Source organism: Danio aesculapii, chromosome 10, assembly GCF_903798145.1.
Source record: "Danio aesculapii chromosome 10, fDanAes4.1, whole genome shotgun sequence".
In the NCBI taxonomy this organism is placed as follows: domain Eukaryota; kingdom Metazoa; phylum Chordata; class Actinopteri; order Cypriniformes; family Danionidae; genus Danio; species Danio aesculapii.
This window is the reverse complement of record NC_079444.1, coordinates 42,002,494-42,016,801: the sequence shown is the minus strand read 5'-3', so window position 1 is coordinate 42,016,801 and position 14,308 is coordinate 42,002,494. Positions and strand designations below refer to the sequence as shown.

Genomic DNA, 14,308 nt, shown 5'->3' with positions numbered 1-14,308 from the left:
GGTAACGTAACACGTTACTTACCATAAAAAGTAACTTAAGTAACGCCCCTAGTTACTTTTTTTGCAGGAGTAACTGAATAATGTGATGCATTACTTTCATATGTAACTTTCTTATAATTTTACGGCGGGTGGCATCCAGCGTTTTGGTGCATTACCGCCACCTTCAGCTCCGGAGTGTGGACCAGAGGTTATGTTTACAGACTAATCATTTCCCTCTTTCCCATCCTTTCTCATATACATACATACACACACATACCTCACACCTACTCCTATGTTATAATAATAATCATAACACTCATCATACTAATAACCACCACAGTACTCTTACTCCTTTTACTTCTACTATTCCTAATACTTGGTTATATTTAACTCTCTTCCCTTTACCTTCTATTATAATTTAACTTATTTATTTTATATCCTATCATAAACACCTGTTTCTCTCAGGAACTTTGTAAGTATTCTGGTCTGAACCCTGTCCTTTGTACTTAGTAAACCTTTTAATGTTATTCCTGAGTCCCTATCTCCCTTAGATTTCTCATTTCCTCCCTCTGTTTCATACCTTTTGCATTTTAGTATCACATGTTCTACTGACTCCTCTTCACTACAGCCCTCACACAATCCATTTTCATGCTTTCCTATCAATTTAAGTGTTTTATTTAATAAACAATGACCCAGTCTTAATCTTGTTATCACTATTCCTTCTCGCCTGTTACCACTGCTGACTCTTATGTGTTTAACAACCTGTTGAATTTTATACAAATGCCTTCCTTTCTTGTCTCTATCCCACTTTGCTTGCCACTTTGATTTATTCTTACCCATATTAGACTTCTGCTTTACTTGCCCTTATTTGCATTTCTACATTTTCTTTTGTTAATGCCTTTTTTGCTAATCAGAATCAGAATCAGAGAGAGCTTTATTGCCAGGTATGTTCACACATACTAGGAATTTGTTTTGTGACAGAGCTTCTACAGTGCAACAGGATTACAGAGACATGACACAAAACAGATAATAAATATATTTAAAAAATAGAAGTAAGTAGTGAGTGCAAATATACAGATTGACAAGTGTATGTAAGTGTTTATTACTATATACAACGTTATATGTGCAGCTGTTATGTGCAAATTGGCATGTAAAGTGTGTTGTTAAATAAGTGTATATGTGTATAAAAGTGTATAGCAGTAGTGATGTTGGTTCCACAAATATTATCATCAAGTGTTCATGAGATGGATTGCCTGAGGGAAGAAACTGTTTCTGTGTCGGGCTGTTCTGGTGCACAGTGCTCTGTAGCGTCGACCAGAAGGTAAAAGTTCAGAGAGGCAGTGTGCTGGGTGTGAGGGGTCCAGAGTGATTTTGGCAGCCCTTCTGCTCGCTCCGGATAAGTACAGTTCTTGGGGAGTAGGAAGAGTTGTACCAGTGATTCGCTCAGCAGTCCAAACTATTCGACGTAGTCTTTGGAGGTCGTATTTAGTAGCTGAGCTAAACCAGACAGTTATTGACGTGCAGATGACTGATTCAATGATGGAGGTGTAGAACTGTTTCAGCAGCTCCTTTGGGAGGTTAAACTTCCTCAGCTGACGAAGAAAGTACAGCCTCTGTTGAGCTTTTTGACAATGGAGTCCAAACTATTCGACGTAGTCTTTGGAGGTCGTATTTAGTAGCTGAGCTAAACCAGACAGTTATAGAAGTGCAGATGTCAGCCTTTTCATTTCCCTTTATTCCTTCATGGCCTGGAACCCATATAAACTTCACATCCTTTCCCTGATTTGTTATTTTTGTTACACACTGGAGTACTCCATACAAAATATCTTGTCTACTTGAAGAAAATGACCTTAGACTTGCAGGAGGTGATGCAGAGTCTGAACATACCAAAATTTTGTCCTGCCCTATCATTTCTACCCATCTTAATTCTACTAGCATAGCTAGCATCTCTACTGTGTACACTCCCACATAATCAGATGTCCTTCTATTTATTCCTATATATTTTTTTCTGGTATAACTACCCCAATCCAGACACTAGTTTCTGGGTTCTTTGCTCCAACAGTAAAAATCTGTGTGTACTCTTTGTATTTTTCTTCGACCCTTTGGTTAAATATTCTTTCCAGATTGATGCTATCCCTTGCTCATTCTTTTCCTCTAACACAAACCAGTCTACCTCTGGCCATTCTAGCCTCCATGGAGCAATTTCTGGATATATGACTGTAGAACTTATTCTCAAATTAAACACTCTTAATTCTTTTGCCACCATGTTTCCACACCGACCAAAATTCTGTGACTTTTCCCATTTTCCCAACACATATGTAACTTTCCCTAACACTGGTTGTCAAATGTTTAATGTTGGCAACATTTTCTGGAAGCTGCGAAGGAAATGTCACGTGTGTTATTGTGAGGAGCGGAAGTAGCACCTCCTCCTCCGGCTGTGGGCTGGAGAACATGGTTGGGATTGTTTTGATGGGACGGTGGCGGAGCCATCTTGTTTTATATCCGTCCTAAACCCGTTTACCGAGCCAGAGGAAACAACTATGGAATGTAACACTATTTCCCAAACGTAGACGCATGAAATTAAGAAACCCGAGCGCCGAAGCTGCTTTACATTCGACGGAATAAACCGAGTGGCGTTGATTGTGATTAATCGGTGCATTTTCTCTCGCACATTTTCTCCGGTGTAAGATACTATGAATGGAGGATAAATGTTGCCGAAGGCTGACAGCGGTGGTTTTGTGCTTCTCCTCTTCATTCTGACAGCAACAGACCCGTCACGGACAGGTAAAGGTGTTGTATTAATCGGTGTATTTGCTGAAACGGTGTTTTGCTGCAGTCGGTTTTGCTGAAGCCGCGGAGCTGCGCTTGTGTTCGGTCATGATGGGAAGATCAGCCGCTGAGCTGCAGAGGCCTTTAGCTAGCGCTATATTATATTTTGTCTAATTTATTTGACTAGTACTTAGTATATGCCACACAGCAAATATTTAAATGTTATTTCCGTTAAAATAGGTTGCGTCTGTTTATGTTACTCGCTTTAAGCTGTTTATTGCACACCATATGGCAAGCTGGCTTAATATTTATCCATTAAAACACACATAGCGGGCCTGCTTAAATACTTGCAGGCTTTGCACTTGTGTTTACTGTATTTTAAGGTCTCAAGTGTGCATAACCTTGCTTAATATAATCTTTTGTTTTAAATATGTCATAATTTTCATCGTTTTGAAATCAGGGTTTCAGTAAGCTGAATAAACACGTTTTCCAATGATGTATGGTTTGTTATGATGGGATAATATTTGTCTGAGATTCAACTATTTTAATATCTGCAATCTGAGGATAAAAAAAAAGAAATATTGAGAAAATCGCCTTTAACATTGTCCAAATTAAGTTCTTACAAAAAGTTCTTAACAAACAAAAACGGGTTTAATTTATTTACAGTATAAAATGTACAAAATATCTTAATGGAGTAAGATATTTATTTAATTAAATTGTTTTTATGCATAATAAAAAAAAATGTTGACCCAAAATATATTGTTTTCTTATGCCCAAACTATACTTGTACAACTTAACAAGACTTAAGACATACGTTTTCTGGCCTTCACATATGAAATAAATGTTTTAAGTTGTATTTACACTATAGGGATGCACCGATACCTTTTTTTAAAAAACTGATTCGATCCCGATACCAAAATTCTGACTATAATCGACGATACAGATCCGATCCCGATACTGTACCTCTTTTTTTTTTTAAACATAATACAGTTTCTATAGTTGTGGTGATAAACTCAAATAATATATCTTCTTTAGTAAAAATAACAGCCCCATAGGCCTACTGTAATGACAGATGACACAATCTAACTAAAAACATGATGCGCGATTTAGAAACAGCAATGAACTCCATTTCCACAGGTTACTTATATTAAAAGGAACGAATAGTCTCAGAGAAAGATTTTCATGCAGTCATAGACGAACGTGACAGGCAATTGTGAATGAATGGAAAATGATCGACAGGCGCAGTGGAGGGAAGCGCTGAACTGAAGATGAATTTAACCAACGGTACTTCACATTAAACTATAGAATGGCTTCAGAACATTTGGGATATAGTAGGCCTACATGACAACTTTCTAGTGCCTTTTAATAGGCTACCTTCATGGCTTTTGTTGGCTTATAAATTACACAGAATATAGTAGGGATGCACAGTATATATGCGGCCATATCGATATCGGCCGATATATGCTATTTTTAATGTTATCGTTATCAGTCCAAAGTCAAAATTAGGCTGATATTGTTAAGTTGTTAGATAGCGTAATTGTACTGCCTGCCTCACGCATGTGGGTCAAACTTGTTCAGACTTGTTCGGTGCACTATAAGCTTTTCTCACATTGTTTATTCCATCAAAGTCTATTCCCACAAAGTTTGTGTGGTATTGCTGTTCATTAACAACCCAGTTAGTAACCGTATTCCTTATCATTGTAAATATGTTGGATGGAGGGTCAATGCCGTAACTTTTTGGGGCAATTCGTAACTTTTTGATTTAGTGGCTAATTATTGTGATCTAGGGCTGCATGATATTGGAAAAATTACACATTGCGATTAATTTATTATATTCTGATATATATATATATATATATATATATATATATATATATATATATATATATATATATATATATATATATATATATATATATTGCAATATAGATACAATTTCACTAGATGAGTTGAATAAATGTTTGTATAGAATCTATCATTTTAGATTGATTAGGAAGATTCTGTAGCTGACTGCATAAAATATAATAAACAATCTACAAGCATAGATCAATTCAATAAAGAGAAATATGCTAATTAAATAAACAGCGTTTTTTTTTTGTTTTTTGAACAGTTGAAATGTAAAATAATACTGCGTAGTCTTCGTTTTTATAAACAATTCCATAAAATTAGTCATTAATAATATTTCAAAGTTACAAACGGTACAATTTCTTACGTCTGAATGCTTTTTAAACCCTTACACAGTCACGGGCCTAAAAAAAACACAAGCAAAATTATTATTTATAATTCAGACTCAACGTTGTGTATACTTGTGATGTGACTATTGCGACGATCACATTGCGATATCGATGCTCAAACGATATATTGTGCCGCCCTAGTATGATCTTATTTGTATAATTTAGTACGATTTGCTCTTCCACTAATAATGGTAGGGTTCAGGGGTGGGGTTTGGTGCCATGACTTCTTTTAAAAATGAACTGAACTCGTATGAATTTATATTCAAATTAGCCAGTAAACTGACAAAATGTAAAATAGTTGCGTTTTCTTGTGATATCAGGCTGAATATATTATATATTATATAATACACCATTTAATAACACATTTTTACTCTACTCACTTCATAGCTTCAGCCAAGTGTTTAAGGTATATCCCTCTCTGAGATGGTTCCGTAGATGTTAGTGTTGGAATAGTTGCTTGTCATTGTGTTGCAATAGTCATTAGCTGTTTCCATCCATCTATTGTTATGCACATTTTGTACATGCGCATACAAAATGGTTGATGGAAACACCAGATGCGCATACATTTTGAAAATGCACATTGAAAATGATTGCACATAACTGAGTAGGATAAACTTTTTATTCGATAAGAAAAGATGCGTATAAACTACGATGGAAACACTTTTACCGAACAAATTCCAGTATGTGTATTAAAAGTCATGTGATTTTGTTATTAGAGATCATGTGATGAGGAAGGTGTGTGTGAGTAGATAAACCAGCAGGCTGAGCACACTGTAAAACATCTAAAATGTTGTTTTGGCCATTGTAAAACGCCTTAATCATTTCAGTATTAGTGTTATCATATTATTAATTAACTCTAGAATAGGCAAGAGCATCTGTGCTCTGCGTCTTATGGCTTCAATCGCCACCACGCGTTCATTCCGTGTCAGCAGTGTTTTCTGAGGTGCAATTCATATATTAAATTAAGAAAAGATTCACGCAGCTTCTCCTACTGCAGCAAATTCTATTTTACTTGAACTGACAATTTTCGCTTTGACTCGTTGGATGAAAACGCTGCTTGATTTGCACGTCTTTTATGTAATTTTCCAGTTTTGCGCATAAATTTATTATTTATTATTAGCATTTTTGGATGGAAACATAGCTATTTTCGTGGCTACAATCACAAAACTAATACAGAATTTGCAATACTGTAAAAATACTCAAATACTTTGTCAACATTTTCAAACAATTTTTATTTGATTTAGCAAAGCCACACAAATGCCAATTTCACATCTGTCACATCCATAACGAAGCGTTTTCCTCATTAATGCAGAATAAAAAAAATAAATCACTTTTTTGTAAAGAGAGAAAACTCCAATCTTTTTGATTCGCATTACTGCTTTTGGGATGTGCAGTTTAATTCACAGAATTTCTATAAATTGTTGTTTGCTGTAAATGTGCATAGTTTATGGGTCACGTCCACAATGCATGTTTATTTATCTCATTTAAAATATAAACAGGATTACAGATTGACGTTTTTTGATCACTAGTTGTTTTGAAAATATATACAGATATATCAATGACGTTTAACAGTGAAAGGAATTTTTCACAGTATTTCCTATAATATTTTTTCTTCTGGAGAAAGTCTTGTTTGTTTTATTTCGGCTAGAATAAAAGCAGTTTTACATTTTTTAAAAACCATTTTAAGGTCAATATTATTATTATTATTATTATTATTATTATTATTATTATTATTACAGAACAAACCACTGTTATACATTGACTTGCCTAAGTACCCTAACTTGCCTAATTAACCTAGTTGAAAACATGACCTGATGGATCGTAGGTAATATTTCCGGAAGATGACCATGTCGCATTTTAGCTAAATTAATTCACGCCTCCTCCTGAAATGACTTGCGATGTGGCTTTGCCGTTTGCAATGCGTTAAAACATTGTTTTCCAGCCGCAGCCGCACTTCATTCTCGAAATGTATAGTTTGTCTAAAGAGATTTATACAAACTATATAATACAGTGACCAGAGATGCAATCAGCCAACGCAGTCGTCCCTCCATAATAAAAAGTGACATGTTGTGTCTGCCAGTTTGTTCTTTTTAACTAATTTTGGACCAAAGCAATCAGTAGCTATATTTCCATCCAAAAATGGGAATTCACTTTATGCGCAAAACTGGATCATCGCATAAAAGATGTGTGAAAACCGCAGCGTTTCCATCCAACGAGTCAAAGAGAACATAATCGTCACTTCCTGATCATCTGGCGCCAAATATCAACGGAAATTTGCTGCGGTAGGAGAAGCTGCGTTAATCTTTTCTTCATTTAATAAATTGCAGTGCACAGACGTTCTTGATTCTGAAGGTCATTGATAATATAATGGCCTGTTTCCACTGAGTGGTACTGTATGGTTTGGTGCGCTTTTATGGCCGTTTCCACTGTCAAAAGGCGTACCGAACCCCACCGTACCACTTTTTCGGCAACCTTTCGAAAGGATGCCAAAAGGTGGAACTAGACGGCAGCTGAATGCTATTGGTTTACAGAGATGCATCATTCGCTTGCAACAAGCCAGAATGAAAACAAAGGAACCGCCATGTTTTAAATACACAGCCGAGAGATTACAGTGGAATTATGTATTTATAACGAGCCACAGTCGACCGGGGCTCAAACAAACCTTGTCGTCGTCTTGATGAACAGTCACAAAGCAAAGAAGAAGAGCAGATTTATCCTGTGCCCTGTAGTGTTTTACGAGCCAGTTTAAAGTGTGAGCGGTTTCGCTTTCTTGCTTGCGCTCGATGCGCATCTATATTTGAAATGACAAACTTCTTGAGCTGATGATAATAACCTGCGCTTGATTATTGACATGCTTTTGAAACCCGATCCTGGACAACTAGATACTGACAAACGCGAGAGTGAAGCGCGGAAAAACAAAGAAGAAGCCGGGGGAAAAAAAGAGGCACATCATTTTTTCAGCAAATGTGAACAAACTGCCATGTTTAACTATTATCTTCACCTTTTGGACCATTATGAACTCAGAATGATGGAATTACTCTAACAGAGCTTACATGTGCTGCTGAAGATTAAAGACAGATGAGAGGTTTGCACTAACTGTGGGCTATATTTCGTGTTGTTTTGAACCTAAATAAGGACGAAATGTCTGCTGTGTGTAGTTTTTCTGTAGTTGGTAACATATCAGAGACTGTAAGGGGCTGTATGTGTTCAAATATGTTGCATTTATTTACTTATTTTATATAATTACAGACGTTACAGTAGGCTATTTTGCACTGTCGTTGATCTGAACTTATGTTTATAGAAAAGGTAGTAATAAACATTTATACAGAAGTATTTATGTGTGTAAAGCATCTGTTTTCTGAGAAGTGCTTCTCATATGATATGTGAACGACCCGACCATACAGCTTTACTGTGACATTTTCTCGAGCAAAAATGACGTTGACTGAAACTTTCTGTCGTACACCTCGCCCACCAAAAGAGTACCCTTTTAGCCGTGGAAACGCAAGCCTGATAAAGGTGACCCGTACTGTACCAGTCAGTGCAAACGAGCCATAATAACACTAATACTGAAACAGTTAAGGCATTTAAGAAGACCAAAACAACATTTCAGATGTTTTACAGTGTGCTCAGCCGGCTGGTTTGTCCATTCACACATATTTCTATCATCGCATGATCTTTTATAACAAAATCACATGACTTTTAATGCGCACACTGGAATTTGCTTGGTAAAAGTGTTTCCATCATAGTTTATGCGCATATTTTCTTAACAAATTAAAAAGTTTATCCTACTTGGTTATGTGCATGTTTTTATGCACGTTTTCAAATATTATGCGCATCTTGGCGTTTCCATCAACTGTTTTTTTTTTAATGTGCAAATCCAAAATGCACATAAAAATAGGTGGATGCAAACGTAGCTAGTGTGTTGTGAAAAGGACCCAAAAACAGCAGAAAAATGCTAAGATGTATCATTTATTGCCCTTGGTCTGGACCAAATGAACCGAACAGATACACTAAATGCCACTTTAAGCTGAATACTAGGGTCTTGAAGAATATCTAGTCAAATGATTATTTACGGTCATCATGGCAAAGATAAAATAAATCAGTTATTAGAAATTAGTTATTAAAGGGCACAAAGTTTACCTCTTATTTATGATTTAATATTAATATTATGGTTCTTCTGAGTGTGCCAGTTTAGGTTCAGTTCAAAACACAATTCAGATTTTTTTATTATAATGTGTTAAAAAGTGTCATGTTGGGGGCGTGTCCACAGTTGATTTAGGGGTGTGTTGCTTCACATGTAGATTAGTTTTGGCTTCCCGCCCAACATAACAAGGGGGCGGAGCCATGAGCTCACCCGCTCTGCGTTTGGGCAGACTGAGAGAAGGAGCAGGAGTGAGAGGATCAATCAGTCGTACAAATACGACTCAGACACAGACCAAGCAGAGAGTACAAAATCATTTGTGTCTTTGTATAGCTTTACAGCCAACTGTGTGCTAGTTTCAAGTGCCGAGCTTGTACACCGAGACTAATAACCACGCACACTGAATTAACTTTGACTGAGGCACGGGATGCGTCGCTCGAAGCCGCGACGCGGCACACCAGACACTCTCTGTGGCGCGGCAGAAACATGAAGTGTCCCGAATCGTCGCGCCATTGTGTGTACCCTTATAGAAACCGATGTTTAGAATTCTAAAACACATGGCACAGCGTCAGATACAGCAGCACCTAGTTAAGATCACAGGGAGCTTCTGTGATCGCGAGAAATGCAAACGGCTGAAGTATAAGGTAGACTCAATGAGAAGTACACATGTTTGCAAACCTACCTAAAGATACCACCAATAATTCTGATTAGAGCGATCATGTGGAGAATATTGATCTTGTGTTGAGCCCAATGAGCCTTGCATCTAAAAATAGAGCTAGCGTGTTCCTTTAGTGATATCGCTTCGACTCACGCTGAAAATGGCGGACGTGAATCAACAAACTGAGGATATGATGACGCGCCTGTCAATCAATATTGGTGGGCGGGGGGACCGCTCTCCTACGTAAAGTTGCGGTCGATCTGAAAACCGCTCCAATTGGTCCACCGTTTTTATGTTGTTAAATTGAAAAAAAAAAGCACTGGGTGTGTTTATATCACCCCAATATGACGGTTTATACACCATACATGCACATATGTCTGTCCAAACAGCTTGAAAAGTAGATTTTTTACCATAGGTGCCCTTTAAACCTATTATGATTAGAAATGTCATGGAATAAAATGTCTTCCCGTTAAATAGAAATTGGGGGAAAATATACAGGGGGTTAATAATTCTGACTTCAACTGCACAATCTCTGTGCATTAGTTTTTTTACTGCACATGTTGCATCCATAACACTGAAATTGCTCACTAGTTGTTTTTTAAGGATTGAATGTTAAAACAGCTTGCCATACAGCCAACCAGTCACAGTCCATCTAGTGTGTCTGGAAAGCCACAGTTCAATACAGAGCAGACAGATTGAGCCGGACGGCGTGTCTGGGACTGATGTTTCTTTGTTAGATTTATTAATCCTGTTTTTATAAGGTGATGCGTAGAAACCCAGTGGATCGGATAAATAGGACAGTATTTAGGTTAATGGCCTGTGCTGTGCTTTTCTGCCTTTATTTCCATGGGGAAACACGGGTTATGTGCCAGTCTGCACTTGTTTCCGGGCAGGTTGTGGTGTTTCTGTGATGAATGGCATTAAATAAACCCACAGCTGCGGTTTGAGCTTTTGTTAAAATTAATATTACACCATCACTGATGTTAGCATTAATGGAGCCAGGAGCGGCGGATAATGACTGCGTGATAAACTCAATAGACGTTTTAGAGTAAGAATACTGATCTCAGCAGACTAAAATAGATTTTATTACATTAACAGAATGTGCTGTTCACTTGTGTTCATGTTATTATGGTTAACAGAAACAAACATTAAAATTTATAAAAAATAATCTCAAAAAAATCTATTAAAAATTAAAGCTGAACACAAACTTTTATGCAGCTTAAGACAAAACAAAGTTTCTTGCCAAGTAATTTACATTTAAAACTGACAATGATCACCTCAGGTACACCTCGTGTGCTTTATTCAGTGTTAAATGCTAATAATGTGAGTTTGAATGCAGTTTTACATGACATTTATAGCCGTACTACTGAAAGTAGATAGATCTGGAAAATAAACCGTCTGAAATTGAACTCTAGAACTGAGACTCAGTGCAAACCAACACGCATCAGTAATTCAGCTCCTACATTTAATAATGTTAAAGAGGTTTAATATGTGTTAATAAGATTATAAACCTTACTATTTCGCTGAAGTGCAGTGAGTGCACTATTCTGTGCTTCTGAATGGCTGTATTTACATTTCTGTCGGGTTTCGTCTGGTGCAAACAGTCAAATAGCTTATCACTGCAAATCTCGTCTCATAGTGCGCTGTTAGAAAAGTAGAATCAATGCAACATGCTCACGTAATGTTTACGTTCATAATATTTATATTATTTGCTAATGAATTTGCGTCTCATTTCGAAGTCTGCTGCTGTCACCGTTGAGCGACTTCTGTGGGTGTCACCGTTCAAAATTAAAGTGCAACTTTTCGCTTATAATGTCTTATTGCTCATGGTCATAAAATAAAAAAAATACACTCTAAAAAAGAATTTATGATGGCAGTAATTTGTATTTATTTATTTTTTGTTATTTATGTATCCTTTTATTCCCTCATCTGTAAGGGGTTAAACCAATGGTCTCGCACTCAATTCCTGGAGGGCCGCAACTCTGCACAGTTTAGCTCCAACCACCTCCAACTCACACCTGCTTAATAGTCTCTAAAACCTCTTGATTATTTGGATCAGCTGTGTTTGATTAGGGTTGGAGCAAAACTGTGCAGAGCTGCGGCCCTCCAGGAATCCAGTTTGAGACCTATGGGCTAAACTGGTGGAGAAGGGGTTGTTCTGTAACAAAATAGTAAATAAAAAGTAAAAAAGAAAAGAAACCTCATGAAAATAAGGAAAAGCAACATAAAAACATTTGTTATCATGACTATTTTTTCATATCAATCTTGATGTTTAAATAAACGCGGATTTTTCAACCACCCAAATGGGATATTTATAGTTAGGCCTGTCACAATAATCAGTATATGGACTTATCGCTAGGGCCAGACGAAATCTGCGGACGTTTTTTGCTATTTCTGCTGAGAATTTTGGTAAAAATCTGCAGATTTATGCTGAATTATTTTGGGAGTATCATAACTAAAACCTTATATAAAATAAAAATTTATATCTTTTAAACTTTTATTTAATGTTTAAAATGCAAATCCAATTAGATTCACTTTATTTGATAAACAAAGCAAGTCTCTCATATAATATCTCGACTAAAAGACAGAACATATTATCTGCATTTCGTTGCCTTGTACTTGTACAAGTGTGATGACAATAAATTGAATCTAATATTACTTTACAAATGGCATTGTACGTAATCAGATGAACATTTTCATATTAGTAAATAATATTACTGTAATTAATTTAAAAACTGAATAAATATAGATTTACACTCATTTACACAAGTAAATAAACAGAATTAATGATGTGCTGAAAATCTGCAGAATATTTGCTGTATTTATTGTGTTGGGCCTACTTATCGCACAACACATGGACATGACCTCAATCATTTTTGATGATGCTATATATATCACCCATACGACAAAAACCAATTCTAGCGACATTTGAGCTGATTGAGCAACACCTCTTTTTCTTTTGGAGGTGTCAGTGTCTGTATGGTTAAAAAAACAACATATTTACTATAAATTACTACAGTATATGTTCATGTGGGTGTCTGACAGCTGGTAGCTGAAATGGCAGCCTCTGTTACTCCTTACCTTGCACTTTTCTGTTAACGTTTATTATTATTTATTTAGGATTTGTGTTTTCAAATTCTGATTTCAATGCCTCATTATTAAAATGACTATAATTAAATGAAATATTCTCAAGAATAATATATGATGTGCTCTTTGGAAGAGTGTACTTGCATTGTGATGCTTTTACATTGTCATAATGAGTGGCATAAAATGGTCTTAAAATGACAATAATATCGTTTATCACAATATATTTTGGTGAAATATATCATACAACACACTGAAAAAAAATATTCAAAGATGATTCCTTGGAGTTACTCAATTTTTTTACGTTAAGTAGTTGTAAACAATTTATTTGGGCCGAATTTAAACAAACAAATTAAGTTGAACATTGCTCAATTAAATTTGTTTGTTTAAATTCAACTCAAATAAATAGTTTGCAACAGTTTTGCATGCAACACTTTTTCAGGGCAGGCTTATTTGAAGTAGTTTTATTCACTTAAATGCAGCTGTTTGTTCAAACTACTTATTTAAAATGAGCTGAAACAACACTATTCTTGAGTTTTGTGGGAGGACAACCTAATTGTTTGATGTTCAGTCAACTTAAATTTGTAAAAACTAATAAGTTAACTTAATTCCTTTATGTTGCCCTGGCACAAATTAGCCGCATTTCCACTATCGGGCCAGTGCGAGCCAGGGCTTTAATCGGGCCAGGCCAGGCCAATAGCCCGGGAGGTTGAGAAATGAGGCCGAAATCATGTCGCGTTTCCACTGTCGGGCTAGTTGCTCGCAGCGCGTCACGCAAACACTGCCCCCAGAACGTCCCCCGAATCAAACGTCACACAACCCGCCCACTTCAGCGGGAACAAAAAACTCAAATTATAACCACAAACACAACCTGGCATCACTACGAGAGCTGGAAGATGGAGAACACCGAAGCGATTGCTTTTTTACTGTTTGTGGTCTGTTGGTGTAAGGCCAGACAGTGATCCCTGGATAAGGACATTCGAGTTCGGCGGCATTTACTTCGAACACAGATTTTGGCTGCTATCCATTTTTTCTTCTTCTTAGTGAGTTAATCAAGCGCGATAGCAAAACAAATGTAAGGGAAGAAAGCATCTTGTCTCCTCTTTACCTGACAGGAAAACTCCGCCTTTGTACGTAACCCCGCCCCGAAGCCCCAGTTGGCCCTCCTTGGCCCAAGGTATTCGGCAGGCCGAAAAAGGCCGGACGCTGGCCCCAAGGAAGCCCCGCTTTGGCCCGATTACGCCCCGGAAGTGATAGTGGAAACGCGACTGGCCTTGGCTCGCCCTGGCTCGCTCGCTTTAGGCGCGATAGTGGAAACGCGGCTATTGATTGTTTCACACCAGTGTTTCTCAGTCACAGTGTAATTTATATATCCACAGGGAAGGTGTTATTTTAGCAGTGGAGCAGGTGTTCACCTGTTCACAAGACCCTTTCTGTAATGTG

At 37.0% G+C, this 14,308-nt stretch overlaps 1 protein-coding gene across 1 annotated transcript in view; it reads left to right on the top strand.

Moving 5' to 3' along the window:
* Positions 1 to 2,426: 2,426 nt before the first annotated feature.
* dgcr2 (DiGeorge syndrome critical region gene 2) overlaps positions 2,427 to 14,308 on the top strand; it is a 41,329-nt gene continuing 29,447 nt past the window's right edge. The window contains exon 1 of the mRNA XM_056467536.1: positions 2,427 to 2,763. Within this exon, the coding sequence (XP_056323511.1) occupies positions 2,688 to 2,763 (76 nt within the window). The 5' untranslated portion in view covers positions 2,427 to 2,687. The remainder of the gene's footprint in view (positions 2,764 to 14,308) is intronic.